Raw genomic sequence first — 18,022 nt, forward strand, 5'->3', positions numbered from 1 at the left:
CTTGTGAAATGTGGTGTCTTGTCCGTGCCGTCGAGCATGTGTGGCCCGAGAAATTACTTTTCCAAATTGAAATTGAAAAAAAAATCTACCAACCCCGCTTCCCATTATTATCGATGCTAAAAATATATCCCCGAATCAATACGTCATTTGTGAATTTTCACAGTAATTCCTTCTTAAATTAATTAAATACAAATAATGATTTTTTAATTCATCGAAAAAAAAACAAAAGAAAAAAAGTTGTGTTTAATTTAATCAAAATAGCGATGTTGTTGTTGATGATGATGAATAAGAATGAGAATGAAGTGAATTGAAAAGAAAGAGAAAAAAAAATCGAAAGAGAGAAAAATGAATGAAAAGTTTCAGCAATCGTCTTGTGTGTGTGGGTGGTTTACAAGTGTATTTTATGTACTTTTGTGGTCAATCAATGATGTAAAATAAAAGAAACAAAAAACTTTACAAAATTAAAAAAAAAATTGAATCAAGAAAAAAAGAGATCTGTTTTGTTGTTGTTGATGTTGATGTTGTTGGAAAAAAATCACCACAAAAAAAAATGATATAATACTTTTGTGTGAAGAACAAAAAATCTGAAATCAAAATGGGGAAAAAAATCAAACAAACAAAAAATTGATGGGGGTTAAAAGGGAAGGCTTTTATATGACATATATACCAGGCAGAATGCCCGGCAAAACAGAAAAAAAAACTTGATTATGTGTGATAAGATCAAGAATCAAAAGCCAAGAAAAAAAATTTTAAAGGTCAAGAATTGACAAGATTGGAAAACTGATTCATATTGTTTTTTTCCATAATGATGATCATTGATGATGATGATGATGATTAGGTTAAGACAAAATAAAATTTCTTCTTTTGTGTGTGTGTATTTGTGTTTATAATTTAAAAAAAAACAATGATTTGGGACAATTTAAACTCGATTCGAGTTTTTTGATGATGAACATCATTCATATGAATGATTTGTTGTGTTGATAATTTGGAAAAAAAATTCATTTAAATATTGCATTTTGTTGAGATTGAAACAAATCAAATCTTTTCTTCACTATCTCTCTTTCGATTTTCTTCTTCTATTCATCACTCATTCATCAATTGATTCGATGATGTCTTTGTTTGATGATGGTGGTGGTGGGGGTTGGTTGGATGTGTTGCTGATGACAGATCTTCAAACCACAAATTCTTTCAGATAATACTAATGTTGATGATGATAATACTAATGAACACAACAACAATTACAATCATCATATCTTCCCTTCCCCATCCAAACAAATGTGAACATCAATACATAGATAAATATTATGAGAGAGAAAGAGAAAGAGTATACCATTAATAAATTTACATATTAGAATCAAATAGGATAATTATCAAATAGAAATTCCTAGTGTTATGAATGTGTGTTTGTATGGGAATAGGGTATCCTAGCGATAATTAATGTATGTATGTAGGTAGGTGTGTTGGGACATTGAAACAAAAAAAAAGTTATTTACATCAAAAAAAAATTAATTAATTAAAGATATATTTATAGAGAGCTAAATAGAAAAAAAGAGGCGGCTAAAGATTAAATGAGAAAAGGTACTGGCTTAATGATTTGATGATGGTCAAACAACAAGTTCATGACCGAAGCAAAAAAAAAAATTTTTCATCTTTCTCGATGTAATTGGTTAAAAAGAATCACTGTAAAATTCATATTGGCTGGCGACAACTTTGATGATGATGGCTGAACAAGTGAGAATGACCGAATGTGAATTGATTGGACTGGATTTCGGTATAATTATGATATTGGGTAGTGGTGTCGATTTTGTTGTTGTTGAGATAATGATGATTTTGTCGAGCTATGATTGTTGAGAGTGGACATACAATGACAGGTAGACACATACACATACACACACATATAAAGTTGATCGGTTGGTTATTATTCGTCAATGTTATTTCATGTTTGTTTGACACGTTTTCTTGGTGGACCCATTGGTGGCATCTGTTGTGTGACCAATGCCTTAAATGTTTCAGCAATTAAATGTGGCTGCCGTTGTATCATATTTTTCCAACCAGTTGTTTCCATTATGTCCGTAGCATGGCTATTGTTATTAGCAAAACTTTTGATCATTAATCAAGAGAATATTCAAAACGATTAAAAGCACATAGAAAAAATTTATAGGAAATTAATGTCTCAATGCATTAAAATGAATGAATCGAAACATTGGAATAGGGATATGGATTGCCAATGAACAAATAAAAAAGAAATCAACTTACGTATTAATAAATTCGATGACATAAGCTTTCAGTTGGCTAGCGCTATGCATATCTGCAAGAACAAGAACATCGGCTGCCGTTTCGACGGATAAATTCGAACAAAGTGATTCTTCACACATTACTTTCAATCTTTCGAGATCATACTGTTCATCAATGATAATAAATAACAAGAATAAGTAAAATTCATTAAACTATCAAAACATACTTTATCAGCAGCCGCTAAAAGATCGGCATCAAGTTTATCCAATGCTGGTGCTTTGCCCGTATAAATAAATCTCAACATTTCTCTTAAAACTTCGGGTTCCATATCAGTAATGTCAACCCTGTTTTGTTTCTTCTCTGCAAGATCATGTTGAAACATTGCGGCAAATACTGGTGATCTTGCCGCTAAAATAGCTTTATGGGCATAGAATTCTTTCTTATTCACACACAATATTACATCACTAAATTTTTGACTTTCGAACAATTGTGATAGATCATCCGATAGACTACATTCAGGTACTTTGAATTGTATCGAATTACTTTGTCCGGATATGTTGACAGAATCAGCTACGACGCTAACCTATTAATCAAGATAAATAAGATTTTTTAAAAATTAGATCAATAAAAAAATGAAAAATGGTAAAATTACTTCACAATATAGCGTTAGCTTATCATCTGGTAATAACCCGTTTGCTTCGTCTAGTAAAAAATCTCGACGAATAAATTTTTTAAAACCCCAATCTTTTCCTTGGACAAAACGATATGCACGCTGACTTTCTATAATTTTTCATGATTCAACAAAAATCCAAATCAGTAAAATATATTTTTATAAATAAATTAAATTATATACGAACCCATCGCTTTGGTTTCTTCACGTTTGGCATTAAGTATTGAAAATTTAAATTTTGCTCGAACTTCGGTTTTATTACATGAGACTAGTAATAAATATAATGAAAGATAATCTTTACTTTCTTCATCCAATCCTTTTGGATTGACACGTAAACACCATTTAAGTTTATCATTGGTGCCGGCAGAAAATGTTGATGATTTTAACACTTCGCCCATTTCTTCACGACAAAAGCTAAAATTATTGATTGTCCACATGTATGAGAATTTGATCACTTTGACTTGTGTGTAGCACCAGCTTTCGGCCACCGGTGAATTCGTTTCAGAATTTGGTGGTGGCGATGGCGCTCTTGATGCCGTTGAGGCATTATTATTACTACTGCTACTAGAGCTCATACTATTCGATCCAATCGAACTATTTATTCCGCAACCAGCCGCACCATTACTTCCGCCGGCGCCACCACCACCAATACTGCTTCCCGAAGAGGCTTCCGTTTTTGATGTTTTTATAAGATAATTTATTTGAAAAATTTCAAATTTACGAAATTATGGATAATCTTGTTTCCAATGGAAAATTCTTCTTTATTTGTAAATCACTTTAGAGGTAGAATTCAGGCTAGAAAAAACAATCTACTGAACACACACACAAAAAAAATAACAGATGATTTGGATCAATATATGCGTGTGTTGTTTATGTGTGTTCAGTAGATATAAAATTAGCACAAAAAATTGATGATGATTAATTTTTTTTTCTTCTTCTTTTGATTATTGTTATTTGAAGAGAGAAACAGAAATATCGATGATGATGGATCAATTTGTTCTACATACACCAATCAATGATGAAGAAAAAGAGAAAGAAATGACAAAAAATAAGAACATATTTCTATTATTAATCTAAAAAAAATCAAATTCATTCAATGTTTTATATGCACACAGAAAAAAAAGAGACAAATAAAAATGGAATAGCAAAAGACAGCCAGCCAGACGTCGTCGTTTTTTGAATCAAAAGCTCAAATTGGCTAAAATAAAAATGTTGCTGTCGACTATTGAGCGCAAAAATTGATTCAATTCACCATTCATAAGTTAAGGATAATTTTTTTTGCTCCCTCATCAATTTTTTGCCCCCATCTCTCACCATTCACCACTACAACTACTACTCATATACCATTTATGTGTTTTTACAGAAAAATCCTCATTCGACCTCGACATCACTCAAAAAACATGTATCCTTAATAAATGCTACTGCTATTTTTAATATCATTCTTCGCTGTTACTACTCCTATTTTTTTTTATCCAAATGGCCTTCTGTTTTCTTTTCTTTCATTCTTTCATTCATTCAGCTTAACAACTATAGTTATATGGTATACCAAATACAATACAATACAATTCACATTGGATTGGGCGAAATTCATGAAAATGATTTTGATGTTGATGATGATGATGATGATGACGATGAAATGGCCCCCGAAGAGGTCAACACATCAATATATCGTGTGTGTAAGTTTGTCGGTTGTGTGTAATGAGCAAGATCGAATTTTTTTTGAAGGAAAATTGAGAGAAAAAGAAAAGAAATCAAAAAAACTTTAAGCGCGCGCATATATTTAAGCCATCAGTAAATAATATTTTTGCCCAAAAAGACCATATTCGAGGACACTGATCATCATCATTATTGATTCAAATCAGGCTGAACACAAAGCATTTAGTAGTGCAGGTTTTTTTTTGTTCACAAGCAAACAAGCGATAATACTCCAACTGTCAAAGGTGAACTCGAGGACATCAAACCATTTTTTAAAAAAATACCAGCGCCACTGCATCATTTAAAAAAAATTGATCAAACAAAAGACTTAAGAACAGAACAGGATTTTAAATTACTAAGAAGAATCAAATTTTCAAAATGAAATTCTACATTCTCAATAGATGATTTAGAGATAAAGAATTTTTCTACCTCTCTTTCCAAAATCATAAAAAGTCATCGACATTATCCGATAAAAGAATTCAGAACCAGAATTCAACAACAGAACTAACCACCACCACCACCACTATGGAATTTTTATAAGATCAAACAAAAACAAAAAAAGGGCATGACACTTTCGAATGTTTGTTTGAAGAATAAAACAATGAAGCAATGGAAAAAAAATAGATGCAATGCAGACGACATTCTTTTCTTCTACAATGGTTGGATCCGGTCAATCTACAAAATGAACCAACCAACCAACCAAACTGCTCATCACCCTCATCATCATAGAGGAGACCTAAAGTTGAATGTTCTCATCATCATCGTTATTTGAACATCCACCATAGCATCACACACAAACACATCAAAACCCCATATATCATTTATTCTTGATGTTGTTTGTGTATCTAAATAGTTTGATGCTCTGGTTTCTTTCTCTCTCTCTTTATTATTATGCATTAATACACAAGAAATGAACTCAACTGAACTTTATCTTCTTCACATTTTCTATATAAAGATCGAAAGAATTATAATATTTAAAAATTTCTGGATTGAACCCAATCTCACTCAAAAAAACGAACAAAACTGAGAGATAACCTTTCTTTGTTAAAAATCATTCAGAAATAAACCCCCCACAAAAAAAATGAACAGGATAAGGAGGATGATGAGGTCAAGGTACAAATCGAAAGCAAAAAAAAATTATCCAAAACGAAAATTTAAAAAAAAACAGATAGCCCCTGCCATTTATTTTGGCAGAAATTGCTCAACAATGAAAAAAAAGACGAATGAATGAATGAATTGAAGAAAAAAAACAGTCAGTCCACACACCTCGTCGTCATTGCCATTCACATCATCGTTCTTTTTTTTATTTAAAAAAATAAAAATCCAAATGTGTCGACATTGAGGTTGAGGTCAGGGCACTTTGGACCTTTATTTTCTATATTATCTATCAAATATATCCATCTATCTATCGGGTGTCGTAAGTGGCCTATGCTTTAGTTATTTTTTTTTCAATGTATGATAGTTTTTCATATGTTCTCTCATCATTATCAAAACAACAAACTTTATATATCAAAAAAAAAAAAATCATCGAAAAAAAAAGCGAACAACAAAAGAGAACATGTCCCCAATAATTCACACAAACATACACAAACACCGCATCTACATGCATACTTAAATATTACATACGTAATGACTAATGAGGTCATGTCGTTTGTGTAGAGCACATGGCCTATCTCCTCTATATCCTAATAAATACTATAGACAACAAACAACAAAAAATTCAGAGCGGCGATCCCAATTTGTTCATTACTTTGATTGTTGATGATCGATTCATAATATTTTGGGATGTCTCGACAAATGTTCAATAAATGTTCTAAATTCGATTGGAAGAATCGATCACAATAATTACGGTGGAAATGTGAAACGAATCCAGGACATATATTTTACATAAGCAGAAAAAAACCTTGAATTATTTTTTCTCTTATTTATTGAAATTATTATCAACTACATTTGTGTACAAATCAATTTAGAAAGAACAAAGCAAAACAAAAAAAAAATGTTTGGAATTTCCTTATCATATAAAATCAGATAATTATCAAAGTTTAATATATGAAAAGGGTTGAAATAGTTTCAAAACATCAATGTCAAATAAGTACATTTAAATCCTGTGTACGTATAGGTGTGTAAATGATACGTAGTACATAAACAATGACAAATTTAAAATGAAATAAAAAAAATTTGCAACAATTGATATCATTACTTTTCGGTATGATAATAGTTATAGTAATCATAGATAAACCGACCGACCTACACAATCAACCAAAACACTAACACCTCGACCTTGTCATCTAGGTTTATCATTTGAATTTTTTTTTTTTTTGGTTGATAGAAAAACAACAATATTTATTAGCTCTTCATCAGTCAGAAAGATTATAGTTCGCTTTTTTTTAAATGACGAATGTCATTTATGACGACAGATGATTAGAATACAAAGAAGAAAAAAAAACGACGCATGCATTCATCGTCGAGACAAAAAACAAAAACAAAATACCAAAAAGCAAAAAAAAACTAAAACGTAACAGATGAGCAAATGATTCGAATCGAATTAGAATCAAACATATACAACAACAACAAAAAACCAGGCAGCCAAGAACAAAAAAAAACCTTGATATTTTTTTTCAACCTTCATCATTCATCTACTTCGAAACAAAAAACAATTAACAACAAAGAAATGGAACAAAAATTTTCATCGTCATCAAAATTAAAAGTAAACGAGTAAAGAACAATAAAGACAAACAATCAATAAGCTTAAAACACACAAACAAACAAAAATTTATTGATCATTGATAATCGGTATCATTCTGATTATTGTTGAATGATCATCAAAAATCAATCACAAAACACAAGGATGATGTCAATGATTGATAGTGATGTTGATGATGATGCTGATGGTAAAAATCAAATGGTAGGCAACCACGAAATTACAAGTATGACGACTATCAAGAACTATTTTCAAAAAACAAAAAAAAATCATAAACAAACAAATCGAATGAATTCGAACATTCGAAACCAAAAATTCGAACACATTCTTCCGACACAAAACGTTCGAAAAAAAAAACGCACAAATAAAAAGTTCCACAAAACGCACAATGATGATGATGATGAAAGAGAATCAGATACTGATGATAATCACACACACACAAAGTCTCTATTTTTGATTGAATTTTTCAATCATTAATTGTCGTCATCATCAACATTTTTTTTTCAAAAAAAATGGTCGATTTTTTTTGCCACTCTCGAGGTATATGGAATTTACATTTACATAGATACACAAACACACACCTGTCGACAACCTTGACGATATTTTTATATATATTGTGTGATGAACAAAACAAATACATTTAAAAAAAACAGTGACGAAAAGTAAAGTTTTCACATGGAATCATTTTTTGGTTGAGTAAACCAAATAAAAAACTTACCAGAATTCTATTCTTTTTCTTCACAAAAATGATGATTTGATTTTTGTTTTTCTAACGATGACAATCGAATCAAGTAGCTTTAATCAATGATATTTTCAAACACGATAAAAACGTGCGATAATTGTGAAATGATTTATTTTGAAGACAAAAAAAGAAAAAAGGTTAACAAGCAGCAACAAATAGAAAAAACAAACGAACGAACGAACGAAAAAAAAACACAGTTCACCATCGACAGCCAAATTGTAAATGAAACGAAAATGTATCGAATATCACAGCAAAAATGATATCGAAAAGACCACACGCACACGAATGAGCAAGTTTTCTTTTTTGCTTGAGAGAAAAAATCGCTGCACAGAAATTGATACCACTACCAAAACTAATAGCTAGTTGCCTTTTTACTATCGCGATAGTGTTGTTCTTCACTATCGAATTCTACTATTTTTTTTTCATTTCTCGTTTTGTTTATAATCGAAAAATTTATCGATATTTAATTTTGAAAAAAAAATTCCAATCCGGTCAAAGAATCGTAAGCTAATTGTAATATTTAATTATCTGAAATCATCAGTTTTTTTCAATTGTATACAATTTTTTGTTGTTAACCCTTTTCAAAAAAGCTACTTGTTGATCATTTACAAATTGTCATATTATCTAATTATCCATTTTTTTTCATTTCATTTATTTAATTATATTTCAATTGAATCAAAATAAATAAATAATTCGGTCAAATCGAATGAAAAAAAAGGACTAAGCCATCTTTTTTTTGTTGTTGTTTGCCATCATTATCATCAACCTCAATATTGGAAAATAAATAGAATGAAAATAAATAAATAAATAAAATTTACAAAGAGAAAATCCCTGAACTAGATATTGTCACCATCATTCGTTCTTTCGTTTGTTTTGAAAAGAAAATTAAAAAAAATAGACTTTGTTTCAAAATATTGAAATTATCATCATCACAAGAATTTAAACTTTATCAAATCAAAAACATAAACGTAACAAAAAAAATTCGAACATATTTCGAAACATTCGAATTCGAATCCACTATTTCGATCCAAACTAGCCAAAACGGCTAATCTTAGGTCATAACATCGATTTTTTTTGTTTCTTCAATTCATTCATCCATTCTTTTCTTTTCGTTTTTCAATTCAAGAAAAAAAATTGATGCCATTCATCATTCATAATATTATTTTAGGCAAGAAAATCTTTTTTTTTCTTTTTTACTTAATTTGGTTCATCAACTCATTTCGCATCATCTTAACTCATCCCGTTCTTTTTTTTTCCCTTGTTGTTGTTGAAGATAGAGAGATCATAAACACATCAACTTCATCATCATCATCATCATCATCATTCGGGTTTGTTTGTTCTATTTTTTTTCGATCGAAACAACGACAACAACATTTAAACGCATATAGTTGATATGCTCAATATGCGTTCGTGTGTGTGTGTGTGTGTGTGTATGAAAGGCTATCGAGGTTGAGATATTTAAAATAAAATTAGGATTTCGACAATAATAACATCAACACATTCCACCCCCATATTCGTGTGTGTGATTAACATTTTTTTTCCAGAAAGAACGGCAAAAGAGAGAGAAAAAAAAATTTTGAAACCAAATTAATTTTTGAATAAAATTCAATTCAATTCAATGAATGATGATAAAATATTTTTACCTCAAAATAGAATGGAAAAAAAAAACATAAACAAAACCTTAACCCGGGTTCACACCCAAATCTATCCGAGGTCATTTCAATCTTTGTTTCGTTAACAAAAGAATGAAAAATTATCTTCCGTGTATAAACCAAATGTGAATCCAAAATACCCTGATACCCTACCATTGAAAATAATGTCCTTGCTCTCTCTCTGTCTCTCTTTGCTTCTTGCTTTGACCCCGACCCAAAAAAAAACGAAACAAATTTTACAATTAAGGTCAAATTTATGGATCGATCGATCCTGCATTCATATATATGGTCTCTCTCTCTCCAACAACAACAACAAAGATAAGGTTCAAGGTTCATCATATGTTTTTGTTGTTGTCGTTCCAAAAAGGTAATTTTTATCTGTCATCTATCCTATGTAGAAATAGGTGACAGATTGATTGTTATGATATCTATTGTCATTTTTTTTTTTTTTTTTTTTTTTGGTACATTAAAGCAAGAGAGAAAGATGATAATGATGAAGTGAGTATATGTGTGTGTGTGTGTGGTGTCTATATTTATATGTTTGACCCGGTCTAATTTTATTTTTATATCAGTTTTTCATTCATTCATAGATCCATGAATAACAATGATAATGTTGTTGACCTAATGTTTGAAATAAATAAAAGGGGAAAAATATTTGCTATTATTATAAAGCTTATAAATTCATTTTAGTTCAGTTTTTTTGTTTTGTTTGATTCATTCATTCATTAAATTTGTATATTTATAATGAAACATTGATCATAGTGATGATGATGATGATAATGTTTATGTTTATAGCCATGGCCCAATATAAACAAGAGAGATATATGGTGAAAGAGTGAGAGAGAGAAAAATGTCGAGGACATTTAATTTGTTGTTTGTGTGTGTTTATTAGCAACACAGAATTAATTAGTTACCGAGTATAATTCCTGTTAATGTATTCTGCACATATATAGAGAATATTCTTTACCGAAAATTGATCAAATTTGATTTGGGTATTAGTTGAACAAAAAAAAGGATGAAAGAAAATCTATTAAAAATGTCTATTTATTCTTGTTGAGAATGAATAGAATCGAATGACAAACATGTCAAACAGCAGCAGCATTCAGATAGGTAGAATACAGGAAGCATTTTGTTGTTTTTGTTTTCATCATTTTAGGAAATGAAAACTTGAATTTTTTCATATTTTTATTTAATGTAAAATTATTAACCGAAAAAAAATAATGTGTTGGTGGTGATGGTTCGAAGGGTAGTTTATTTTCCGTTGTCAGGAAGTAAATGAAGAAAAAAAAAGCAACCTTTAAATGACAGAATGATTTACCACTACTACAATTTTTTTTTGTTGTTGATAACCGAATGACAGTCGATGACAGGTACAAAATCTAACTACTATTCGACCTGTTAATGATGATGATGATGATCATCATCATGATAATCATAATGATGATGATGATAGGTTCAATGATAATTTCAAAATTCAATTCAAACATTTTTTTATTTATAAATAAAAACTCCTTTTTTTATTGTAAAACAGAAGAATAACCAGAATGTGAACAGGTAAGAAAAAACAGGATCATCATTTCTTTTACTCACTAACTAACTATCTATTCATTCATTCATTCACCTTTTTTTTTCTATATCTAACATTACAAAACTACCATCATTGAAATTACCCTATCACCAATATCGTTTACCATCTTTTTCTCCCTCTCTGTCTCTGTCTCTATTATTTCAATGATTTTATTTCCTTGATTATCATTCAATTCATCTTGTGTTTCTGTTTGTTTGTCTTGTTTGTTTGTGTGTGTGTGTGTGACCATCATCCTAATCATCACCATAATCATCACCGGGTAAAAAAAATATCTGAATAATTTTTTTTATTATTAGTATCTTTCAATTTCAAATGCAAAACGAAAAAATTATTGAATCAAATATCGATGACGACCTCGATTGTATCGCGATATATTCGTTCATTTGATTCAAATTCGAACACACCCAAATAGAAAAGTTCGAATTCGAATATCTCTTATATCTTAATTTCGATTCCAATTTGTAGTCCTAAATAAATCGAAATAGTTTATTTTTTAAAAAAATATGATTCATTGATTTATGATCGATATAAAATCAATGAATCATTTCAAAGAAAGAAATATTTCAATACAATAGCGAGAGAGAGAGAAAGAGAAAAAAAATTAATCAAAAATAAATCTTTGAAGAGAAATTGGGATTTTCGTGAGCCAATTTTTTTTTCTTCTTATTTTTTTTTCTGGGACACATCTCAACACAGATTTATTTACTACTTCTTATGATGATGATGATGATGATTTAGTTTTGGTATACTTTTCCACTGACATCAAAAAAATTTGTTTAAGATTTTTTTTTTTTAATATTTATTTTCCGATGATTATATGCCAAAAATGAAACAACAAAGCAATCTATAGACATCAAATTGATCAAGGATCAATTTTTTTTATTTTGATCAACAAAATATTTACAAATTGCAATCAATAATAAGCAACCAAAAAAATGATAAACAAACCGAGCCGATCAGTAAAAAAAAACTTCAATGAACAAAACTTTCAAATTTCGGTTTTTTTCTGGATTTTCCGATTTAAAATTCATAAATGATGAAATCACTCTTTTTTTAATCATTCAAAAATCAACTCTTTTTTGTGAAAGAAAATGACGATTTGATTAGCAAAGAAAAAAATTTGGAACACCATCACCTTTGGCTTGGAAAGATTGATATATAGAAAAAAAATGAATAAATGTGGTCAGAAAATAGAATGCTCCATGATGATGATGATGGTGGTTGTGAAAACAAAAATATCTATAACAATGTAATGAAAGAAAATTTAGAAATTTAGATCATCATCATCATGACATACAAACACAAATAATCGACGAATAGAAGTTAGTGAGTGAATGAGAGAGAGAGCCACTGTGTGAGAAATCCAGGTGTGCAACAAAAAACAAAACAAAAAAAACATTAAGAAATAAAAATAAATAAATTAAAAAACAAAACAAAATTATTTAGAACACAAGAAAATTGATTAGCTAGGCAACGACGACGACAACGATGACAACAGAAACAAACAATTCAAATTCCATATATTTTCACATTGAAATTCTGTAGTTTAAAGAAATTCATTTGATTTTGCTTTTGTTTGATCAAAGAATCGAATTGTGTGTGAAAAGAGGATGTGCAAAATAGCCAAAATTATGAGTGACAATTGTTGTTGAAATAGTAAAATGATTTTTTGGTTGCTAAATTATTATCCTCCCCCCTATTCGTAAACAATCCCGATATGGAATATAGTGTAACGACCGATTGATTGAATAAACAACAGTGAAAGAAAAAACCAATTTGAAAATTGATTCCGGTATTGCGCTGTGGTTTTGTTTTGGGGAGCATTCTGTGAAATATTCTATGTGTGTGTGTGGAAGAGAGAAAGAGAGAGATGGAATGGTGTTCAATGTTGACATCAAACATTCAAAACGAAATCAGTTTGACCATCAAAGATAGGAAAAAAACAAAGTGAATAAAAAAACTGGAATGAATAAAACAATCAATCAGAAATAAGATCAAAGATCCTATATGATGGCTTCAAGATCTTTTTTTTTCCTGAATGAGAAAAATTGAAAAATGAAATAAAATGAAACCTTATGACGCCCGAATGATGTGATTTGAAAAATTGACCGAAAAAAAAGACATGTCCCAAGGATTGTTGCTGTTGTTGCTGGTTGCTGTCATTTTTGATCATCATCATCATTCGGGAAAATGAAAAATTAGTCTTAAATGTTTTAATGAAAAGATGATTGATAAATTATGATTAATTAATCCGAGACAAAACAACAACAAAAAATCGATTAACCAGAAAAATTCATACTTATTCATTTGGTTCCTTTTTTTCAAGAAAAAAAAAGATAATTTATCTTGACCCTTTCGACAAGAAGAATTACCGGGGAAAAAAAGTATTTTATGATCAATCAAAATATGAAGAATAGATAGAAGCCTAATGAACCAAAAAAAAAAAAAAACAAGGAAGCTATTTTTATGTTTGCCATTCGATAAGAAAAGATGTATAGAGAATGATGATGATGATTTTGATGATGAAAAATTTCTTTCTCTCAATATTCCGGTTGAATGATTTTTTCTTTTCTTTTTCTTTTTTTTTGCAATACGATTGATGATGTGTGGTGATGGTCGATTAAGATAGATAGATCGATCCTATCGATCTATTGATAGTCACATCGATTGATTAATGAGGCCAATTAGTTACCCGATAATAATTATCTGGTGTGTTTTGTTGATTAACCAAAAAGAGCAAAATGAACAGCACCAATAAATTTAACAAATTTATTGAACATCATCATCATCCAAATTCATTTATTTATAATGACCATTATTATTTAAAATGACCGGCTTGACCCGATAAACATCATGATGATGATGATGATTATTTTTATTTAAGGTGGTCAACCAATCTTTTTGTTGTTTTTGGTTGTTGTTGTTGTTCGCATTCTCTCACCAAAAATTTTATTTGTGTATAGAGCTACCATAATCATCATCATGATCACCAAAACAAAAATGGTTTCTGTTGCTGCATAATCGTGATCACATCAAACACACAACACAATAAAGCATCTCAAAACATGAATAAATGAGAGAGAGAGAGAGAATTCTCCATCCTTAACCAGATCGAACTCTTTTCTTTTCTTTTCTTTTCTTCTTAAAGTTGAACTTTTTTCAAAATTGAATGCAAAAAAAATGAGGTCCATGACATACAATACTAACTGACAATAAAATGTTCTCGTTTTTTTTTCGGCTGGATATCTTTCAAAAGATCAAGAAAGAAAAAAAATTGTTACAAAAATAACATTATCCTGTCATTTTGAAAGAACAAAGATCATTATTGATTCGAATCGATGATTAGATGAACGAAATAATCGATTATCGAATATTTTTTTTCTTTGGAAAACAAAAATACTTCCTTCGATTCGATTTCGAATAAAATTTCATTTCCTTCATTCATTCAAAAATCATTGTGTTTCATTAATTGAATTTTTGGTTTTAATTTGTGTTAAATATACAAAACGAAACAAAAAAAACAATGCAAAAAAAAATCCACTACTCAATCCTTGTGTTCGTATAAAAGAATGAATGAGTGAAATTTCATTTTATTCCATTTACCATTGAACATTATCGTTTACAATTGAAAAATCTTTTTTTTCATCATTGGTAGAAAAAAAAATTGAAGATAATGAATGAATGTTTAGATTGATTACCATTGAACATATTTATTTGTTGTTGGTGGAAAAGAAAAAATCAAGTACATTTGGCGACTGTTTCTCTCCTTGTGTATCTCTCTCTTTCTTTGTCTGTATTTGTAATGATTTGATTTAATGTCGTCGACAATGTCCTTCGACAATCGCCAAGATCAAGTTCAACTAAAATTTTTATATGATGTTGTTGATGATCAACATTTCAACATCATTATGATCAACATTTGTTGCTTGTTTAAAAATGTCTATAATAAATAATATCGACAAATATTATTTTTTTTTCAATGACAATCCTTCATTGACATTGTCGTTGTCTTGTGTTATTGCTGCTGTTATTTTTCTCTTTTTTCCAAAAAAAAAAACAAAACAATTCTTTTGGAACGAAAATCTTTTTGTTGCTTCCAACAAGAGAAAAATTTGCAATTTATCATCAACAGCAACCAAACAAAACAAAAAAAATGAGAAACAAAACAATGGTGGAACGTAAAAATCTATAAACATGGCAATTTTTTTTGTTTGTTTCAAATGTTTAAAAAATTCACATTTCAAGATCAAATGAAATGGAAAATTTTTTGAAAAAGATAAAGATAAACATTCACTCTTCAAGTAGGTTCAAAGATCAATAATGAAAAAAATTTGATCAATTTTGTTTCCGGATAGAACCAGATTTCGAAAATGATGAGACTGATGATTCTTGGGATTGAGTATGGGAAACAAAACAAACGAAACAAAAATGATATTTTGGAAATCGTCAATGTCATGGCCATGTTGATCATCACATTCTCGACAAACAACAATAACAACATTTGCAATCAATAAATTAATCAAACATTTATTTGTAGAAAAGAAAAATTTCAATGTCATTCTGGCCATCAATTTCAATGATCAACATCTCCCATTCATCATCATTCGATGATAATGACAAATTGATATTATTTTCGATTATCGATATCGTGTGAAAATAAATATATAAATATTTGAGGGGCAACAAAAAAAAACTAACTAAAATTGATCAATCAATCAATCACAATCAATGGCAAAACGCACCCCTTTTTTTCCACAAAGGATCAAAGATCGAAATATCATCATCAACCGGACATGAAAATCTAAAAGATTTTCATCAATTTTCAAATAAAACTATTTTTTTCACCACCATCATCCCCACCATCAATCGGGTTCATTGCAATGTATGCGCATTTTGTATCCTTTTCTTTTTGTTGTTTTCACACTTACACATTAGTAATTATATATATGTAAATTGAAAACGATGAATATTATAATGGATCATTGAAAATTATTTCGCGCCCAAACAATCATAATAATTGTGTCATATTTTTTTAAAAAACAAGAACAAAAAATCAATGCCAAAATGATCTTAATAAATAATACTTTCCAAAAAAAAATTAAGACTATTTATAATGAATAATAATAATAATAACGGGTTACAATATGAGAAAAAAAAGTGATTTCTTTCTGTTGACATGATTTTTTTCAACAAAGAAAAAAAAACGAACAATTTTTTTCTGTTGCTGCCATACTAAGATGTTTTTCAATAAACAATATATTAAGATGATTATGATGATGATAGAATTTATATGACAAAATTATTTTCAATCATAGGTTAAATTGTCTAAAAATTCCGAACCATTTAAAAGTACATTATTCTTAGTTCGTTTCATTTTTTCCAATGCCATCATGAAATCGTTCATTTTGATTGGACGTAAATTTAACATAAATTGATCAACATTTGTATGATCAATTTGATTAGAACATGAATTTGATAATTCTTTTATGCGTATCATTGCTGAAAGTCGACATAATTCTTTTAGATCAGAACCACTAAATGTATCACATTGTTTGGCCAATGTTTCAAGATCAACATTATCATCAAGCGATTCTTTCGATAATATTAGCTTCAATATTTGTTGCCTTTGATCAAGATTAGGCAGACCAATGCGGAAAGTAGCCGGCATACGTCTTCGTATTGCGTAGTCAACATCACTCGGACGATTTGTTGCACCCATAACAATTACCGAACAATTATTATTAGAAATAAGGCCATCCCAAAGTATCATAAATTGTGCCTTCATCATTGATGTAGCTTCATGATCATGTGTTTCACGTTTACGTAGAAACGAATCAATCTCATCAATGAAGATGATACAAGGTTGTATTTTGATTGCCAAGGTGAATACTGCGGCTGCTAATTTTTGTGATTCTCCATACCATTTATCAGTCAATGCTGATATGTCTAAATTGATGAATCTATTTTATATGACGAAAAAAACCATTAATAACGAATTAATACAATTAACATTAAGTGTACCTTGCACCAGCTTCTTTAGCTGTAGCTTTGGCTACCATTGTTTTTCCTACACCGGGTGGCCCATATAGTAGAACACCTTTTGGTGGTTCATGTAATTTGGAATAAATTGTTAAATTCGGTACTTTCAATGGCAATATGACCGTAGTTTGTAATTCATCAATAATTTCATCTAAACCGGCAATATCATTCCAAGTTATGTCCAATTCTTCAGGGTTTATTAACTGTGATGCTATTGTTAATTCATATTCAGTTAGTACATTTTTATATGATGATATACCAATTTTTTGTAAGGTTTTTTCCGCCTAAAAAAATGAAGAAAAAAATACCAAACAAAGACAAGGACAAAAAAACAACGATATATAATCAGATAGAATTTAATTACAATAATTTAAACATGACCAATGTAAATAATCATTATTTTCTTTCATTTACCTTTTCTTTGGCTTTTGATTTTTGTTTTCTTGTCGGATCGATGGCATTGATCATCCATTTAACGGTCAGATATGATGCAGCTGCGATTAAACCAACACGAAGGACGGCAATGGCCAATTCTCGTCGTAATGATGAATCCTCCATCAAATGATATTAATGTTTTCAACAAAAAAAATATACAAATATCGTTATTTTATGGATTTATAACAATCAAATTAATTACAAAAAAAGGGTCAAATGAAAAAAAATGATAAATTGTAATTGCAAAACATTGCAATGGAGCAAA

General features: G+C 29.5%; 2 protein-coding genes and 1 long non-coding RNA gene across 6 annotated transcripts; 1 reads left to right on the forward strand and 2 right to left on the reverse strand.

The window, feature by feature from the left end:
* Positions 1-182: 182 nt before the first annotated feature.
* rdx (BTB/POZ and MATH domain-containing protein rdx) lies at positions 183-8,177 on the reverse strand. Of its 2 annotated transcripts, none has more exons than XM_027340761.2 (6): positions 8,020-8,177; positions 3,093-3,904; positions 2,888-3,015; positions 2,462-2,818; positions 2,257-2,399; positions 183-2,081 (listed from the first exon to the last, which is right to left on the reverse strand). In XM_027340761.2, the coding sequence occupies exons 2-6, from the start codon at positions 3,478-3,480 to the stop codon at positions 1,937-1,939; spliced, it is 1,161 nt and encodes a 386-aa protein (XP_027196562.1). In that variant the 5' UTR covers positions 3,481-3,904; positions 8,020-8,177; the 3' UTR covers positions 183-1,936. The 2 variants fall into 2 exon arrangements, with proteins under 2 accessions (XP_027196562.1, XP_027196561.1); XM_027340760.2 differs by having other exon boundaries at positions 183-2,099.
* Positions 8,178-8,401: 224 nt separating this feature from the next.
* On the forward strand, positions 8,402-16,136 carry LOC142645453 (uncharacterized). 3 transcript variants are annotated; one of them, XR_012846586.1, is made up of 5 exons: positions 8,402-8,545; positions 8,762-9,371; positions 11,227-11,249; positions 15,416-15,584; positions 15,639-16,136. It is a non-coding gene; the product is annotated as an uncharacterized LOC142645453 (long non-coding RNA). The 3 variants fall into 3 exon arrangements; XR_012846585.1 differs by lacking the exon at positions 11,227-11,249; XR_012846584.1 differs by lacking the exons at positions 8,402-8,545; positions 8,762-9,371; positions 11,227-11,249 and having other exon boundaries at positions 11,262-15,584.
* Positions 16,137-16,336: 200 nt separating this feature from the next.
* On the reverse strand, positions 16,337-18,018 carry nmd (no mitochondrial derivative). Its single transcript, XM_027340763.2, has 3 exons — positions 17,737-18,018; positions 17,305-17,606; positions 16,337-17,243 (listed from the first exon to the last, which is right to left on the reverse strand). The coding sequence occupies exons 1-3, from the start codon at positions 17,878-17,880 to the stop codon at positions 16,589-16,591; spliced, it is 1,101 nt and encodes a 366-aa protein (XP_027196564.1). The 5' UTR covers positions 17,881-18,018; the 3' UTR covers positions 16,337-16,588.
* Between the last annotated feature and the right edge of the window lie 4 nt (positions 18,019-18,022).

Source organism: Dermatophagoides pteronyssinus, unplaced genomic scaffold (genome assembly GCF_027571235.1).
Source record: "Dermatophagoides pteronyssinus isolate colony J.1.1.1.1 unplaced genomic scaffold, Derpt_VIB-CSIC_2022.12 sq0012, whole genome shotgun sequence".
NCBI classification, from domain to species: Eukaryota; Metazoa; Arthropoda; class Arachnida; order Sarcoptiformes; family Pyroglyphidae; genus Dermatophagoides; species Dermatophagoides pteronyssinus.